This window comes from Aythya fuligula, chromosome 27 (genome assembly GCF_009819795.1).
Source record: "Aythya fuligula isolate bAytFul2 chromosome 27, bAytFul2.pri, whole genome shotgun sequence".
NCBI lineage: Eukaryota > Metazoa > Chordata > Aves > Anseriformes > Anatidae > Aythya > Aythya fuligula.
Genome location: NC_045585.1, coordinates 1,276,315 through 1,293,371, shown reverse-complemented (window position 1 = coordinate 1,293,371; position 17,057 = coordinate 1,276,315). Strand labels below are relative to the sequence as shown.

Sequence of the window (17,057 nt, the reverse complement as noted above, 5' to 3'; positions counted from 1 at the left end):
TAACGGCCCAATCAGTGTAATTGCACCATAAATACGGGTAAAAAGTCCAGTAACAGCACGATAAAAAGGGAAATTCCAATAAATAAAAGCTCAATAAATAAGTGGAGCAGCAGGGGGGTAAAATCACGGTGGGTGGAACACAATAAATAAGTGTAAAAGCCTAAAAACGAGTGGAACAGCACAATAAATAAGTGTAAAAGAAGCAAACCAGCGCAATAAGTGTGAGAGCACAATAAATAACTTGATAACCGGGGGCAGCAGCCCCAGAACAGCGGGCGGGGGGCGCGAGGCGGGCCCACGGGGCCCATTGGTGACTATTTCACCTGAAATATCGCGGGCGGCAGGGCGGCGCCGCGGGCTGTACTCGGTACATACGGCGAGGCAACCGGTGACTGCCGGTTGGGGTCGGGGTCGGGGTTCAGGGCGGCTCAGCGCCCGCTCAGCTTGTAGGTGGCGACGTTGACCTGGTCGGGCTGGTTGGTGATGCCCACGGGCTGGCGGGACTGCAGCGAGGTGCAGATGAACCAGCCGGGGAAGGCGGCCGACTCGAAGCGCGTGGTGCCCTCGGTTGGGCTGTCCAGGCGGTAGAAGATGAAGCGGGTCAGCTCGGCGCTGTCGATGTCCCTCATGACGTCGGCTTCCTGCGGCGGGGACAAGCCGGGGGTGAGCGGGAGGCGGTGGGGACGGCGGTGCCATCCCCACGGGGACATTGTTGGGGACGTTGGGGACACTCACCTCCAGCTGCAGCACGGGCTCGGTGCCGCTCAGCACGCAAGACATGTAGAGCTTGTAGCCCTTGATGCCCAACGCCACCGGCATCTGCATGGCCCCGGCGCTGCCCTGCCTGGTGTGGGGCCGGTACAGCGCGATGTTGAGCCTCACTGCAGAGAGAGAAGGGATGGGTCAGGGGGCGCTCCCCGGGGACAAGGGGTGGGGACGGGGGACAGGGATGCGGTCCCCTCACCTTTGCGGCTGGCGGAGGGCCCCTGCACGTTCAGGGCCACCAGCTGGGTGGGCGAATCCAGCGCGAAGCACTTGTGGTTGATGTCGAAGATGTCGAAGGACTGGGAGCGGGTGTAGCGGTACATGGGGGCCCCAGCGTAGCTGCTTTCAAGCCGCTGGAAGGTGACGGGTTCTGCGGGGGGAGCAGACGGTCAGGGGGGTGTCAGCAGCGCCCCGCAGTCCCCCTCCACCTCCAGCCACCCCTCCTCCAAGCACCGCGTCCCTACCGAAAATCTCCTCCAGGAAGCCGCCCAGGTCGCTGTCGGCGAAGTCCTTGTGCGACGGCCTCCGCAGCATCTTGGTCGCGGCCACCACCAGGGTGGCGGCCTGGCGGAACCTCCTGGCGCCGTGTCCCGGCGTCACCATCACCTGGACGTCCACCGTGGTGTGGCTCTGGCTGTGCTTTGCCTCCGAGTCCAGGCGAAGCTTCTGGGGGCAGAAGGCCGCAGGTGAGCGCCGTGCGATGCCGTGTCGCGGTGCCACGGCGCCGCGGTGCCGCCGTGCCGCGGTGCCACAGGGTCCTCCCGGCGTTACCTTCTGTGGGTAGAGGCAGTCGGGGCCGTAGAAGGTCTCCTCGCTGAGGCTGCAAGGACAAAGCGGGGCGGTGAGGTGAGCCCAGGACTGCGTCAGCACCCGGCCCCAAAACCCCCCCGGCGTGCACCGGCACGGCCGCACTCACCTGCCACCCTCCAGCACGTCCAGGTCGGGGACGAACGCCATCTCCACGCCGAACGGGAAACCTTGAGGGCAAAAGAAAAGCTGCGGGGTGCCGGGTTGCCTTGCTCCTGCTCGTCCTGCTGGCAGCGGCGCTTGGGCGCACTCTGAGCCCGGCCGCCGCGTGCCGGGTTTTCAAGCGCGGCTGGAAGGAAGCGCAGTCAGAGCGGGATTTCCACCTTTCGCAATGCTCAGCTTCGCCCATTTCCGCTCTGCCCCGGCACGCCGCTTGCTGCGGCCCCACCATTGCCTGCGGGCATCGGCTCCACGTGTGGGGCACGGCAGGGCAGTGTTTTGGGGTTGGCGTGGGGCACGGCAGGGCAGTGTTTTGGGGTTGGCGTGGGGCACGGCAGGGCAGTGTTTTGGGGTTGGCGTGGCGATGCTTTGGGGTCGGAGTGAGGCACAGCAGCAGGGCGACGCTTTGGGGCCAGTGGGGGGCAGACAAGGCAATGCTTTGGGGTCATTTTGGGGCATGGTGAGGCAATGCTTTGGGTTCAGATTGAGGCACAGCAGCAGGGTGATGTTCTGGGGTAGGTGCGGGGCACAGCAGGGCGATGTTTTGGGGTCAGTGTGGGGCGCAGCAGGGCAGTATTTTGGGGTTGGTGTGGGACACGGCAGGGCGATGTTTTGGGGTCAGTGTGGCGCACAGAATGGGGTCAATGCTCTGGATCTGGCACTCGTGTTCAGTCCAGCAGTGGCTGGGCTGACACACCGGGGACTGCCCCGGCACCCACGATGACGCTCGCTCTCGTCAGGGCTGGGGCAAGGCCGGCCGCCCCGGAAGGGGACGGTGGCGCAAGCGTGGCCGCTCGACGATTTCCCCACCCGGACCCACAATTTCCTGCCGGCTGCCAGCGGCCACAGGGAGCCCACGGGTCCCCTCCACCGCCCCATGCAGCCCCCAGCCCCCCGGGAGGGCATGGAGCACCCAAGGGGACATCAGCCCCATCCACCTCAGATGCCATCCCCTTGGGGACGCTGCCTCTGGGGACACCAATTCCTCGGGGACGCTTCTCGCCGCAGCCCAGGGGTCTCCCCAGTGCCGTGACCCCGTCCCCGTCCCCACTGCAGCCCGTGCGTGCCTGCAGGACGTCCCCCAGCCGGCCCGGCTGGCTCCATGTGGTTGCGCCACGGTGGCCGGGCCGGGGACGTGCGTGGCCCCGGTGTTTTCCTGCGGCCGTTTCAGTTCCCAGAACAGCGCCGCCGCCCGTGGGACCGTGACTCAGGGCTGCGACCACGGCCCCACAGCCCCACGGCCCCCCCCTGTGCCACCAGGTGCCCCGGGTCAAGGTGTCCCCGTGGCCAGGTTTCCCTCGTGCCACCATGTCCCCAGTCCGTGGTGGGTGTCCCCTGGGGTGGGTTTCCCCCCACGGGTGGGTGTTCCCCACATCACGATGTCCCCACACCATGCCAGATGTCCCCACGGGTGACGTCCCCCCCCATCGCAATGTCTGGCCACCACGGTGGACGCCCCCCATGGACAGATGTCCCCACGCTATAGCGAATGTCCCCATGGGTGGATGTGCCTTGCACCAGGACGTCCCCATGCCAGGTGCCTCCATGGTGGATGTCCCCAGATGATGTCAGAAGCCCCCCGTGGGCAGATGTCCCCATGGCATATATCCCATATATCCCCCACACTATAGCTGACGGCCCCATGAGGGATGTTGTACACCATGATGGATGTCCCCATGTCATACCAGGTGTCCCCATGGCCAATGTCCCCACAATGTCCCCACACCATGCAGGATGTCCCCATGGCTGATGTCCCCACACCATGTTGGGTGTCCCTACACCTTGGTGGATGTCCTGACACCACAGCAGACGTCCCCACACCATGGTTGATGTCCCCACAGCCAACGTCCCCATGGCTGATGTCCCCCCACCATGGTTGATGTCCCTATGATGGATGTCCCCACACCACAACAGATGTCCCCACACCATATCAGGTGTCCCCATGGTGATTGTCCCCACAATGTCCCCACACCATGCTGGATGTCCCCATGGGTGATGTCCCCACACCATGATGGATGTCCCCACACCTTGGTGGATGTCCCAACACCACAGTGGATGTCCCTGCACCATGTTGGGTGTCCCCACACCATGATGGATGTCCCTGCACAAATGTCCCCGCACCAATGTCCCCATGCTGGATGTCACACACTACAGCCAGTGTCCCCATGCTGATGTCCCCACACCATGATGGGTGTTCCCACACCATGTCAGGTGTCCCCATGGCCATTGTCCCCACAATGTCCCCACACCATGCTGGATGTCCCCACACCATGTCAGGTGTCCCCACACCTTGGTGGATGTCCCACCACCACAGTGGACGTCCCTGCACCATGTTGGGTGTCCCCATGGCCATGTGTCCCCACACCACAGCAGATGTCCCCACGATGCCAGGTGTCCCCAAGGACGGCGTTCCCACACCATGATGGATGTCCCCACCCCAGTGTCCCCATGCTGATGTCCCCACACCATGATGGGTGTCCCCACACCATGTCAGGTGTCCCCATGGCCATTGTCCCCACAGTGTCCCCACACCATGATGTCCCTGCACCAGTGTCCCCACGCTGGATGTCACACACCACAGCCAGTGTCCCCATGCTGATGTCCCCACCCCAGTGTCCCCATGCTGGATGTCCACACACCATGCTGATGTCCCCCGGCTGTCCCCACCCCATTTTCGGTGTCCCCATGCCCGGTGTCCCCACACCACTGCCCGCCCCCCTCGGTGTCCCCACGCCCCGCCCCCCGCCGGGCTCCCTCTCCCCCACGTGACCCCGCGCGCGCGCGCTCCTCCCCGGGGTGGAGGAGAGCCGCGCATGCGCGGCTGGGCGGGCGCGCGGCGTGGGCGTGGCCTCGGGGGGGCGGGAGGAGGGGGGGCGTGGCGACGCGGTGACGTCAGCGGCGCGGGGCGGCAGTCGGCGGTTGGGGGCCGCTGTCAGAGCCGGGGCCGCGAGCGGGGCGGACGGGCGGGCCGGCAGGTACGGGGCGGGCGGGGGGCGGCGGGGCCGGGCCGGGGGCGGCGGGGCCGGGGCAGGGCCGAGCAGGGCGGGGACGGCGGGGGGGGGGCGCGGCGGAGGCGGCGGGGCTGGGGGGGGGGCTGCGGGCGCTCCCCGGTGTCCTTGGCGCCGCCGCCCGGGCGCCTCGGGGCGGGGCCGGGGGCGTGGCCTCCGCGGGAGAGTGGGGGCGTGGTCGGGGGTGGGAGGGGGCGTGGCCGCCGCGGGGAGAGGGGCGGGGCCGGGCGTGGGATGGGCAGCGCCGCGCGGCCAATGGGGAGGGGCGCGAGGCGAGGGCGGGAGGGGGGGGAGGGCGCTGATTGGGGGGGGAGCGGGGAGGGGGCGGGGACTCGGAGCCAGCGCGGCCGCACGTGGGGGCAGCGGCGGGGCCGAGCGGGGACCTCCGGTGACCTCCAGTGACCCCCAGTGACCTCCAGTGACCCCCAGTGACCTCCAGTGACCCCTGGTGACCTCCAGTGACCCCCGGTGACCTCCAGTGACCCCCGGCCACGGAGCCCCCCAGCCTTGGGGACCCCGAGCCCAGGGCCCCGGGACCCCTGACCCCAGAGCCTCCAGCCCCGGGGACCCCCAGCCCAGCGCCCCCCAGCCCCGGAGCCTCCATCCCTGGGCCCCCCCAGCCCGGGGGTCCCCAAGCCCAGCGCCCCCCAGCCCCGGTCCCCCCGGGAGCCCCTTGGGACCAAAGGGCCCGGTGCCGGCATGTGCCGTGCGGGGCGGCTCCACGTGCCCCACGCCGCTCCTTAGCGCTGTGCTCAGCACCTTGGGCCTCTCCCTCGTCTTCTTCCCGTAGGTTGGGCAGGGCGCGGTGAGCGCCAGCCTGGCTTCCCTGCAATCAAGCCTTGAATTCCTGCCTAGCCTCTAGCTGGCGGGTTTGGTTCTGAGGAAGAAGGGAAAAAAAAAAAAAAAAAAAAAAAAGGCATTTCCCAATTATTTCCCAATTCCAATTAATCGCGTTCTGGGGCAGGTTTCGGTGGCTCTGGCTGCCAGAGGTCACGGTAGCGCCTTGAGCTGCTGGGCTCTGTCCTGTTCTCATGCACATATCAGCCCTTAACCTGCCCCGAGCGCTGTGGTTTTTGCCTTTCCACTGAAAACACGAGGCTGGTGGAGTTTTATCCAGTGTTAGCAGCGAGGGCCTGGCCAAGCAGTGTTTTTTTTTTCCTTCCAATGCCCCTCGTGTGCAAGCAGGGCAGCCTCGTGGGGGGCTTTGTACCAGGGCACCGCTCCTGCAGCTGCCTCGGGCTGCGTCCCCGCGCTGCTGTCACTGCCCTCGGGCACAACCGGGGCTGGCGAGAGGCTCCCGGGGGCGGTGGGGTCCCACCAGGCCGGGCTGAACCCTGGCATTACCGCCCGTGCTCTCCCCAGAGGTCACCGAGCCGCTGCTGGGTGGCAGGCCTGAAACTGGACACCAGCGCTGACGCTTTTGTCCCAAAGCTTTTTTTCCCCCCCCAACGTGTGCGCGCGCGCCAGGCGGGCGGCTCGGCCGCCTCTCCGAAGCATCTCGAAATAATTTGGCGGCTTAAATGCGAGGAAGGAGAATCGCCAGCCAAAAAAACACCCCAGGGTGGTGGTGGTGGTGCCAGCGCGTGCGCCCTGCTGCGTCTGCCCGCTTGGAGCCGGACACCCGGCGTGGGGCTCAGGGCCCTGCCTGGGTGCTGCTGGGGGTGAGAAAGCGGAGGGGAAGGGAAGGGACGCGCTTCTGCCCCCGGAGTAACTCCCTCCTAACTCCCTCCGACACCAATTTCTGCCCTTAATTAGCGCCTGCAGTGAATAAAGGGCCAGGAATGCTGCGCGCTGGCATTCCCTGCCTGGAAGCGTTGTCCCAGCCGGGTGCAGCAATCAGCCTCAAATGGGTCAGGACGCTGCTGCTGCTGCTGCTCTTAATGTTGCATCACCCCAAATCTTGCGTTTCGAGGGGGGAAGCTTAGCTGCCGCGGTGCTGAGTAGCTAGAACTAGGTCCAACACCCCAAATTTTGGCAGCAGGGCTGGTTAGGACGCCTCACGCCGCCAAACTTTGCTCTCCTGGGACCGAGCGGTGGCTGCGGGACGCGGGGACGCCTCCAGCCCGGCCTCGAGGGGTGGCACAGGGCAGGGCAAAGCTCCCTGAGGCCGTCCTGTTCCAGCACTTTCCCTGGGGCTGCGTTATCAGCAGTGTTTTACAGCGGCAGCTCGGTTCGCCCTGCGGACTTGCGCACGCCCGCTTTGGCCACTCGCGGCTGGGACGGTGACAGCTCGGTGCGCGCCTTGCCGCGCTGCAGCCCGGCCGAGGCCAAAAGCAGAGCGGGTGCCGGGTGAGTAATGCAGCAAAAACGGGCCTGGGAGAGCCGCCCCGGTCCAGCTGGCAGCCCTCTGAGCAGGGAAGGGAGCGGAGGAGAAGCCGCTGCGGGGTTTGCGCAACGAGAGCCGCTTCGCTGCGCTCCTGCGGGGCTGGAGAGGTCCCTGTAGGGGAGCCCGTGGGGCTGAAGGGCGATGTGGCTTCCAGCACTCAAACCCAGCTGGGAAATAAAACGTTCCTGGCTCCCCTCTGTGCCAGGGGGGTTGCTTCGGTGCCTGCCTGGGAGGTGTTTGTCCTCCAAACTCCTGGGGCTGGCAGCGCTGCGGCCGGCGTCCTGTTCCCAGTGCTGGGTGCAGGGACCAAAGCCTTTGCTCCCCGGCACCCCCTGTCCTCAGGCTCCCCGCTGGAGTTTCTCCCTCTTGGCTTCGTCCCCGCTGCCTCGGGATGGGCACACGGTCGCGGCAGCGCCTCGTTTCTCAGAGGTGCCCCCGTGCGATTCCAATTTCCCAATGAAAAGCAGAGAATGGAGGCTTTGCAAATGGGGCGCCGCTTTCACGGGCTCAGCTGGCAATCCCAACCCCGTACTGCTTCTCCCGCTGCGCTTCTCGGGCACTGGGAGCCGAGCACTGCTGCGTCCCGTGACAGGGAGCTCCTAAAACCAAACCCATCCCTTCCTCCAGCCGCCCCCGAGGTGCTGGAGCTGCTCCTGCGCCGCAGGACCCGGACCTCAGCTCTGTGGGGCGTGGAGGGAATCGGAAACAAACCCGATCCCAAGCTCGGCTCTGCAGGCTGGGTGCCTGCCGGGGGCCACCAGGACAAATTAATTCCTCTGGCATTAACCCCTGCTCCTGCTGGCTGGCGGGGCGAGGGGGGTGTCTGAGCCGCGCTGCCTTGGACAATTCCTAAAACTCCGTTTCGTTTCTCTTCCAACAGGAACTCGTGCGAGGCTACGGGACAAAAATGTTTAACTTAAGGACTTGTGCAGCAAAGCTGAGGCCGTTGACGGCCTCTCAGACTGTTAAGACAATTTCCCAACACAGGCTGGCAGCACCCAGGACGTTTCAGCGGATCAGGTGCTACAGCGCACCGGTGGCTGCCGAGCCCTTTTTGAGTGGGACTAGTTCAAACTATGTGGAGGAAATGTACTATGCGTGGCTGGAAAACCCCAAAAGTGTACATAAGGTAAGGAGCAACCCCGCCAGGAGTCTGCCTTCGCTTCGCTCTGTGTGTCTGTGGGAGCCGTGAGGTCAGGTAAGTGCCAGCGGCCCCAGGAGGATTTCAGCCCGAGCCGGACGGTCGTGGATGTGCCCCCACCGGACACCAACGGCAGCAGGGCCCCGAGCAAGAGCAGCGAGAGGCTTCTGGCTTCACGAGCGAGCGCTCCGTGCTTCTGCATGCGGCCGGCGGGGAGTTTCCGTGCCCTGGATCACGAGTGGACGCGAGGAACGGCTGCTCCCGGGGACCACCTTGGCCGAGCTCCCGATGCTTTGTGTTTTCCAGCTCTAGGGCTTTATCGGGAGGGTTTATCCCGAGGTGGGGAGGGAGGGGAGGGTGTTCTCTACGTCTTGGCCGGTTTCCTTTTTGCTGTTTGCAGGCTGTGCCGTGCTGCCCGGGGCTCCTGCAGAAAGGCTGGGTGCTGCGGGGCCGGAGGGATTCCCCCCAGCTGCTCCCAAATGCAAGCCTGAAAAACCAACCTAGATTTCTGCACACGCCGCCCGTCCCTGTCGCATGTTTAGGGCTGTATTTCGGGGCCACGTGTCCGTGCGTGTGGCTGCAGGGCTTGCTGCCCGTCCTCCTGGAGCACAGCCCCCGCTGCCTGCCGTGGGGCTCTCCGAAACCCGGCGGCGTTGTTCCCCCTCTCTGTTTCACAAGGGAAATGTTACCGCAGTGACTAAGTTTCGACATGAGCCACCCAGTTTTTAAGAGGGTTTCTTGCGTGTTCCGAGGGAGAGCACAACCTGCTTCGAGGTGCTTTACGTGTCGTGTCAGGGGCACTGATCCCGTGCACCCAGAGCACACGGCCGGGAGGCTAATTGCTGCTGTGCAGGCCTCAAGGTAGGCTCCAAGCCAGGTTTTCACGGCCAAAGTTCACTTTTTGCTTCCTTCTAGGTACGTGGGTGGCTGAGCCAAGCGATACGGGCTCGGAAAGCACAAAAAGCCTTGCTTTGGGTGGTGCCACTTGTCAAACAGGGACTTGAAAGCCGCTAAGGGAGCGCTCCTGTCCCTGACGTGCTGCAGCCTGGTGCTCCAGAGGTGGGATTTGGGATAAAAGCTGCAGTGGTTTTGTCCGTCTGTCTGCACGGGGGCAGCAGGCAGTTAGGAATACAGAGGGTGAGGAGGATGTGCTGCTCGCTGAGCACAGCCGGGCTGGCGCCTGCTGCAGCAGCAAATCCAGATGCGGTTCCCCAAAAGGGGTGAAGCTGACACCGGAGGCTCGGCGCTCATGGGCAAAGCTGGCTGTGGCTGCTGCTGCTGCCGAGGCTCTTTTGGGGCTGGGCAAAGCTGCCCTGGTTTTGCCACCCCTTTGGAGCGCTGCCACGGAGCCCTCGCCCCTGCAGGCTGGGGGGATGTTGTTGCTGGTCTGGCTTGGGATGCCAGCAGCAATGTGCCATACAATCTTAGAGGCAAGCAAAAGTTGTTTTTGTTTTTTTTTTGTGTGTGTTTTAAGTCGTGCCTCACTGCTGGAGTTGCCCCAAAACCTCACTGATGCTAGAACTGTAAGGCCAGGCCCAGGGCATTGTGCCCCGCTCTTTAGGGCCAAAAAATCCTGCTCCGAGCGCTGCCTCCGGTGTGGGGCCCCCAGTGCAAGGAGCCCTGGGCGTACTGGAAAGGGCCCAGCACGGGGCCCCCAGGGTGCTGCAGGGGCCGGAGCTCCTCTGCTGCCGGGAGAGGCTGTGAGAGCTGGGGCTGGAGAGGACGAGGCTCTGGGGGATCCCATCCAGATCTGTCTGTAGCTGTGGGAAGGCGTGGAGGGGATGGAGCCGGGCTCCTTCCAGCCGTGCCCAGTGCCAGGCCCAGTGGTGCTGGGCTCAAACTGGAGCCCTGAGGCTCCCCCTGAGCAGCACCAAGCCCAACCGTGCCGGGTGGGTGCCGGAGCCCTGGCACAGGTCCCCAGAGAGGTGCCAGAGCCTCCTCCTCGGGGTCTTTGCACCCTGCTGGACGTGGTGCAGGGCTCTGGGTGGCCCTGCTGGAGCCGGGTGGCACCAGAGGGGCCCGGAGGTGCCCCCAGCCCCCACCACCCCACGTCTCTGTGCTTCTGACCCTGGGCACGCCAACCGGAGGGGTTGCGAACCCGCCGGGGCCTCCTGGAGAGGAGCCACCCGAGGGTGGGGTTTCCAAAAAACGCCGGGCTGCTGCGACAGCGCCTGCAGCTTATCTGCTGACAGCAGAAACCGGCCGCGAGTTTCCCCATGCCTGCTGCTCTCGGTGGGGCTGCTGGAGGCCGGGGAAGAGCCGGGATTTCTGGGCTTGGGTCACCAGAAACCTGCCGTGACGGTGCCGGCGTGCCTCCGGGCGCCTGGGCGAGATGAGTTCACTTCCTCCAGCAGCGTCCGGTAGCCGAGATTGCAAAACACACTCAAATGTGGCTTTAGTGTAAGGAAGGCTTATGTAAAAAGACGTGGTTCATTTTTTTTTTTTCCCCCCTCTTTCTGTCCTTCAGCTGAACTCCAGCTTCCTGTTAGAGAGCTTTGCTGGAGCGCAAGGAGCAAACGAAGCTGAGCTGGGAAAGGAGGAGGAGAGGACAGAGGAAATGAAATCGCTTCTAGCGGCTGGTGGGAGCCTTCCTGGTGTTTTCAGCCTGGTGCTTGGCTCCCGTGGCTGCTCTCCGTGACCCCCAGCAAGCCGTGGGCTTGGGGCAGGAGCCTGGGGACCCACAGTGATGGTGACCCCCGGCGTGTCTGCGTTAAGCTGCAGCCGTCCTGGAGAGCAGCCCCGTGTTCAGGCTGAGCTGGTGACCTTACGGGGTACGGCTTTCCCCAATCAAGCAGCCTTTAGTAGGGATTTCTTATTTCATTCTGTCTCGATTTATACGTTGGGCTGCATTAGGTCAACTAACCCGGCCCTTGGGCTGTGTCCTCCGTGCTTGTGCTCCCAAATAAGTCTGGGCTGCCTGCATGTGCTGGGGGTCTCACTTGGGAGGTTGAGACGTTGGTGTTTCGTCGTAAATCTTCAGCGGTGAGCGCCCCAGGGGATCGCAAGCCCCCGCACATTGGGCAGGGACACGGCCGTCTGGCACCCTGCCCCATCGCATCTTGGTGGGGATGGTGCCGTGTCCCTGGGGAGGTTGTGCCAGCCGTTGGTTCCCCTGTGAAAAATTCCCTCTAGCCAGACAAAACCTCGCTCAGCGCAGCTTGGACCTGCTGCTCCTTGTCTTCTCCGTGGCTGTCCTTGTCCTTGCAGCTGCCCTTTGCATCCCGGGTGCTGTGACGGGGACCCCAAGCCCTTCTCTTCTCCGTGGTGCAGAGACCCAACTCCTCCCCTGTGTCCTCCTCTCTCGTCCTTGCCTTCCTCCTTTCCCTTGGGCTGTTGTTGTGCTTGCAGGAGGCTGCTCTGGAGCATTCACAAGCTCCTTCGCCCTCCGTGGATGCTCCCCACGGGATCCCTTGCAGCTGGGCTCTGAGCATGTTGCCGTGGGCACTTCTGAAACCCAGGCTCTTTGTCCTGCTGCTGCTCTTCAGCATCCTCAGGAGGCTCTTAAACACCACGGCGCTTCGGTCAGCGTTGGGCGTTGCGTGGTCACACAACTCCTGCTCTGGGAGCAGTGAACGCGGCGCCGCGCCGTACCCCCAAGACCAACTTCTGTTTTCTTGAGGCTTCCTCGAGCGGCTGAAGCAGGGTTTTTGTTCGTGGCATCAGTCAGGATGGGGAGGTCAGCAGCAGATCCGCCGTGGTGGCGATGCCTCCGATGCAACCCGGAGCCATCTGGTAGAGCTTTTGGGGTGTCCGTGGCTCCAGGGAGTGATTCCAGCTCCTCCTCTTCCCTTCCCGTTGCTCTGAAGGAGCTCGTGGCTTCTCCAGCCATGCAGGGCTATTGCCAGAGCAGCCAGTGCTGCCTCGTAGACCAGGAGGTGCGGGTCTGTCACCCGAGGTCCACAACAGAAGCAGCAAGGATGTGGCCGGGGATGGGGACGGGGTGTCCTGAGACGTGCGTGCCGTGCCTCCGCTGAAATCCAGTGAGCCAGACCCGGTGGAGTTGGGAGGAGCTGGGTTTTGCTTGGCGAGCTGTGTTTGGGGCCAGCTCTGTGTGCCCAGCACTGGGATTTTTTGGTGATGGGTTGGCCAAAGCCACAGCCGTGGGAAGGTCCAGCAGCAGGTCCGAGCTTTTTGGGTGCATGAGCCTCGAGGATGGAGGGAGAGGAGGAGTGCGGAGAGCAGCTGCGGCACCAGGAGGGTGAGCAGGAGCTCAGGGGCAAGCACCCCTCGGCTGCATCACCGCGGGCACCTTGGGCCAGCAGTTCAGCCAAAGTCCTCGCTGCGATACGAGCCCCGATAGCGCTGGCGTTGGGCTGCTCCCGTGCGGGGTTTGAGCTCCTCCAGAGCCATCCCAGCCAGCAGCCCCGAGGTGAGCCGTGCCGGGGGGGGGGGACACGTGCGTGTTTGCATCTTCCTTGAAAAACACCGAGCTCGAAACCAGGTTAGAAACCTGCAAGCTGATGGGTTTATGGCGCGTATCGAGGCCGCAACCTTCGCCGGGGGCACAGCCCGCAGTAAAGTAGCCTGAAATCCTCGGTAATTACGTGGGGCAATAAAACGCTCGGTGAAAGTACCCGAGCTGACTCAGCCGGCGCCGCACCCTGCGCGGGGAGATCGCGGCCGGACCTGGGCGCCCTGCACGGAGCAGGGAGCGGCCCCGAGGGGTCATGGATCTGAGGGCCAGAACCCATGGGGTCACGCAGGGAATGGTGGTGCTTTTTGGGGGAAAGCGGCCGTGAGGAAGGCGAGTGGGATGCTCGGTTTCCGCGGGGCGGGTGGGCACCGCTGCCTGCTGTCCCTTCTTCTTCCCATTGCCCACTGAGCTCCTGGCGGCCGTGTCCCTGCTGCCGTGTTACCGATGCTGATTTTGGGATGCGCACAGGGCCAGCAGCCATGCAGGGGGCTGTCCCGGGCTGGCTTTAACTCTGGGATGAAGCGAGCGTCTCCGTGCTTCAATGCATGGCTCCTTACACACCTTGATGGCAGGGCCACGTGGCCTGGAAAACCACCGTGCTTCGAGAAGCGAGCTCCAGACCCCTTCTGCCTGCGCCCACCCTGGCTCGACTGCATGCAGAAACCTTTCCCAGCCTCTCTTCCCCCCCTCGCTGCTAGCAGATGCTCCCTTTCCCTCGCCCAGCTTTGCCTGGAGGCTGTTTAATGGCCTGGAAAACAGCAGCGAGGCCGATTCCTGCCCGCCCCGCAGCGCCTCGGCCCTGTGCAGCCCAAACCGGAGGCAGCGGCTCCGGACGGGGCCACGGGAGGACACGGCCTCCCCGCAGGAGGCTGAGCGCCGCGGGGCCACCCGCCGCCTTCCCTTTGAGCCCGGGGCAGGGCCGTGGAGGTTGGCTCCTCTTTGGTGAGCCTCGGGGAGCTTTGGTCGCTCCTGCCATGGCCTGTGTTTACGGCTGGAGGGGCCGGGAGGAAGGATGGAGCAGGAGGCAGCCTCTCTCTTTTCTCATTGTAATTTCCTTCAGCAGCAAACAATCGGAGGAGCGCGGTCAGGTGTTCGCTGTGTTTGCTTTTCTTTACTTTTTTTTTTTTTTTTTTTTTCCTTTGGGGGAAATCAGTTAGATGCATACCAGCCCCCGGCGCCAAATTTTTTTTTTTTTCCCAGTTTTTATTTATGTTCCGTCAGCGTGACCTGCTTCTAAATTTACTCACCTTGTGCGGCCACGTGCTGGGGCGTCCACGCGAGTCGCAGCGGCTGGAAATAGCTCCCGGGCATGTGACGGCCGGAGCCGGGAGCTGGTGCTCCCTGCAAAGGTTATGCTGCGGCTCGGGTGCCCGGTCACCCTGGTAGCAGGGTGAAAAAGCTCCTTTTCTGCCCCAAACCGGCACCGAAGCTGCGCTGAAGGCTGTTTTTGACCTGGCTTACCCGCACCTCACCAGGGCTTCATTTTGGAGCTCTTGGTGAGCAAACTCCAAACTGAGGAGGCCGTCCTGGGCCCAGCATTATTCTCCACGGTGGTTTCTGCTGCAACAGAAACCAGGCTTCCAGCTAAATCCACGACCCTGACCGTGCAGTTGTGTTTTGTCCAAAAATAGGCAGCGGTAGTTAATTCCCTAGCGCTTCCTCTGCTGGCATCGTGTCCTTCGTGCAGAGCCTGACGCCTCCAGCACGGGGCTGACCTGTGCTTTGGGGCCTGGAGAGCTCGGCCCCAGCTCCATCGGCTGCGTGGGGACGTCGCGTTTGGTTGCTGGAAGGACGGGGAGAGGTGGAGAGGGGGCGGTAAAAGCTGGGGCTGAGCTGCTCTGTGTCGGAGGCTGCCAGCTCCACGGCTGCCTCGCTGGAGGTCGGTGCCCAGCCGGGGCTGCCAAAGGTTCGTGAGCTCCTCAGGGCAACGCCGTTGGTGAGCCCAGCCCCAGCTTTAATCCTTTCTTGTCCAAACGCAATCGCACCTGTGCTTTTTGTCACTTGTCTCTAAAAACCAAAGCAAGGCAGCACCAATTTGCGTGGGTTCTGTACAAACGACGTGCAGCACGGCAGACTTTCCCCTCTGGTCCTGCACCTCGTTAACACTCAGTGTTTTCTCCCCAGCGAGGCTGCAGAGGTGCCTGCAGGCTCCGTGGTGGTTGGGTGCAGCTGGGGTGAGCTTGGCCCCCCCTGTCCCAAGCCTGCAGCCGGTCTCTGAAGGCCGCTGTGACACTGAGCTGAGGCTCCTGTGACCGTCCTGTCCTGTAGGATGGCTGCGTTGTGTGTGCTGAACCCGCTGCCTCTCTTTTTTTTCCTAGTCATGGGACATCTTCTTCCGCAACGCCAACGCCGGAGCTGCTCCAGGCACCGCTTACCAAAGCCCCCCCCCCACTGAGCACCAGCCTTTCTGCACTGTCACAAGCACAGTTCCTGGTTCAAGCACAGCCCAACGTAGACAAACTGGTGGAAGACCACCTCGCAGTGCAATCTCTCATCAGGGCATACCAGGTAAGGAGGTCGCTTTGTGCAATTTGCCCTTTGCAGCCCCCCCAGCAGCTCGGGCACCCCCTGCCCCTGGTGGTTTCGTGCTGGATGCGTGGCGCACGGGTTGTGTGTGCACCCCGGGCTTTTAACATCTGCTGACCTGCTGGGGCAGATGCTCAGCTGATGGCTCTTAGACAATAGGAAGATTAAAGCCATTGTCCCCCCGATCAGAGCAGTTCTGTAGCAGTGCTGCCAGCCAGGAGCTGCGGGAGGGGGCCCCGTTCCCACGCCGGGGCTGGGGCGTGAGCGCGGCGCTGCGCTTTGCTTCCACCTCCTGCCTCGCTCAGAAGTAGCGTGGGACGGCCGTCCTGCTTCCCGTGGCTCAAGTGACAGAGCTTCTCAGGTCCCAAAATAGAAGCTCAGGAAACGTTTCCTTGCGATCTGCAAAGTGGGAGAAGGCTGCGGCGCCACCGGCCTGAAGCTCAGACCGACGCTGCCAAAATCAACGTCTCGGGAGAAGCAAGTTCTGAGCAGAAGGGAAACATCCGCTGGCTGAAGGAGCAGCGTGTGCACCAATGACATGGCCAACGTTTTACTCAGGAGGGCGCAGAGCTGTGTCTCTGTGCCTGTCGTTCTTTCACCTTTTGGTTGCAGCCTGGTTTGCCCAGGGTGGGCTTCGCTGGGGACTGCGGTGGGAAGTTCCCAAACCCAGCCACGGTGGAGGTGACCTTAGCTCTGCCATGCCCGTGTCACCTGCTGCTGGAAAGAAGCACTCGCTGCAGGTCAGGATCCTGCTCAGGTATCGGAAAAACCCAAGGGACTGGGCCACAGGTTAATTCCAAAGGTCTGCCCAGCCTGCGCCCTGCTGGCCCAAAGAAGGTGCCCCAGCCCGGCTCGCCTCCACACCCAAGTCCTGGGGCATTGCTCTGCCTTTCTTGGGCACGGTGCAGCCAGGGCTTGTTTGTGAGGACCTGCACCGTGCCTTCTGGCCGGGATTGTGGGAGGCGACTGCCCTGCTGGCTTTGAACCCCGGGCGAGTGGTTTCTCAGTGCCATGCGTCGCCTGCTGGCTCAGCAAGCAGGCGGATGCTGCGATAAATCAAGCAGTGCATGGTGTGGCTGGAGGCAGCGACTTCCGACCAGCAGCTTGAACCCCAAATCCTCAATTTCTTCTGCATTCCCTCCGCTCCTCAGTCTCTGAAATGGCTGTGCTGTGAGCTGGTTGCTCTCGGCCTGTTTTTTTCTAACCCTTGTTGAGGAATGTGCCTCCGCTCCTGCACCGGTGCCGCTGCACGGCTGCAGCCGTGGTGGCTGTGAGCTGCCGTGGTTTGTCTGGAGGGGAAATTCAGCGTGGTGTGTGGAGGGAGGTAGGCGAGAGCAGGAGGCCCTGCCGGTGCTGTGTCACCTCCTGAAACACCAGGCAGTTAATTTCTGAAACTGGATCGAGCTGGAGTGTGTGTGCAGTTAGAGGTGAGCCGTGCCCCTGCTCTGCCGTGGTTCGTGGTAGCACCAGCGCTGGCTTGTTCCTTAATTGTAGCAGTGCTTACGTGTCCAATTCATCATTTCCTTTGAAATAACCGGTGTGGTCTTGTTCCGAGCTGGGGAAAACAATCTGCCTTTGTGTCCCTGTAACGAGGGCGGCCGTGCCACCCACCCGGCGGGACCTCTGCTGCTGGCTGCTCCCACGGCTGCCGACGAAGCTCCGTGTGGCAGCGCCCTGCAGCCCGGCAACCTTGCATGTGGGGAATGAAAAGAAGCGTGGCTCTTGCTGGGAAAAGGCCTCCTCCTCCTTCCCACAAGAATTTGGGGGTTCGATGTGTACTGGACTGGTCACCGAATGCTCCTTGCCTCGCCCCTGCTCACCGGCCTTGCTCCCAGCCAGGGCACCCAGCCTCAAACGTCTGCCCCATGGACGTGGGAGCAGCATAGTGAGCTCGCGTCCTGCCCCTAAGCC

General features: G+C 63.3%; 2 protein-coding genes across 2 annotated transcripts in view; one reads left to right on the top strand and one right to left on the bottom strand.

Annotated features, from left to right (window-relative positions):
* Window positions 1-428: 428 nt before the first annotated feature.
* On the bottom strand, window positions 429-1,722 carry LOC116499453 (interleukin-1 receptor antagonist protein-like). Its single transcript, XM_032204178.1, has 6 exons — window positions 1,682-1,722; window positions 1,537-1,585; window positions 1,230-1,431; window positions 965-1,135; window positions 736-881; window positions 429-641 (listed from the first exon to the last, which is right to left on the bottom strand). Exons 1-6 carry the CDS (start codon window positions 1,720-1,722, stop codon window positions 429-431), a joined length of 822 nt encoding a protein of 273 aa, XP_032060069.1.
* A 2,917-nt stretch (window positions 1,723-4,639) lies between these two features.
* Window positions 4,640-17,057, top strand: part of OGDH (oxoglutarate dehydrogenase) — a 33,380-nt gene continuing 20,962 nt past the window's right edge. The window contains 4 exon segments of the mRNA XM_032204081.1: window positions 4,640-4,706; window positions 7,946-8,194; window positions 14,939-15,015; window positions 15,017-15,128. Coding sequence (XP_032059972.1) covers window positions 7,973-8,194; window positions 14,939-15,015; window positions 15,017-15,128 — 411 coding nt within the window. The 5' untranslated portion in view covers window positions 4,640-4,706; window positions 7,946-7,972.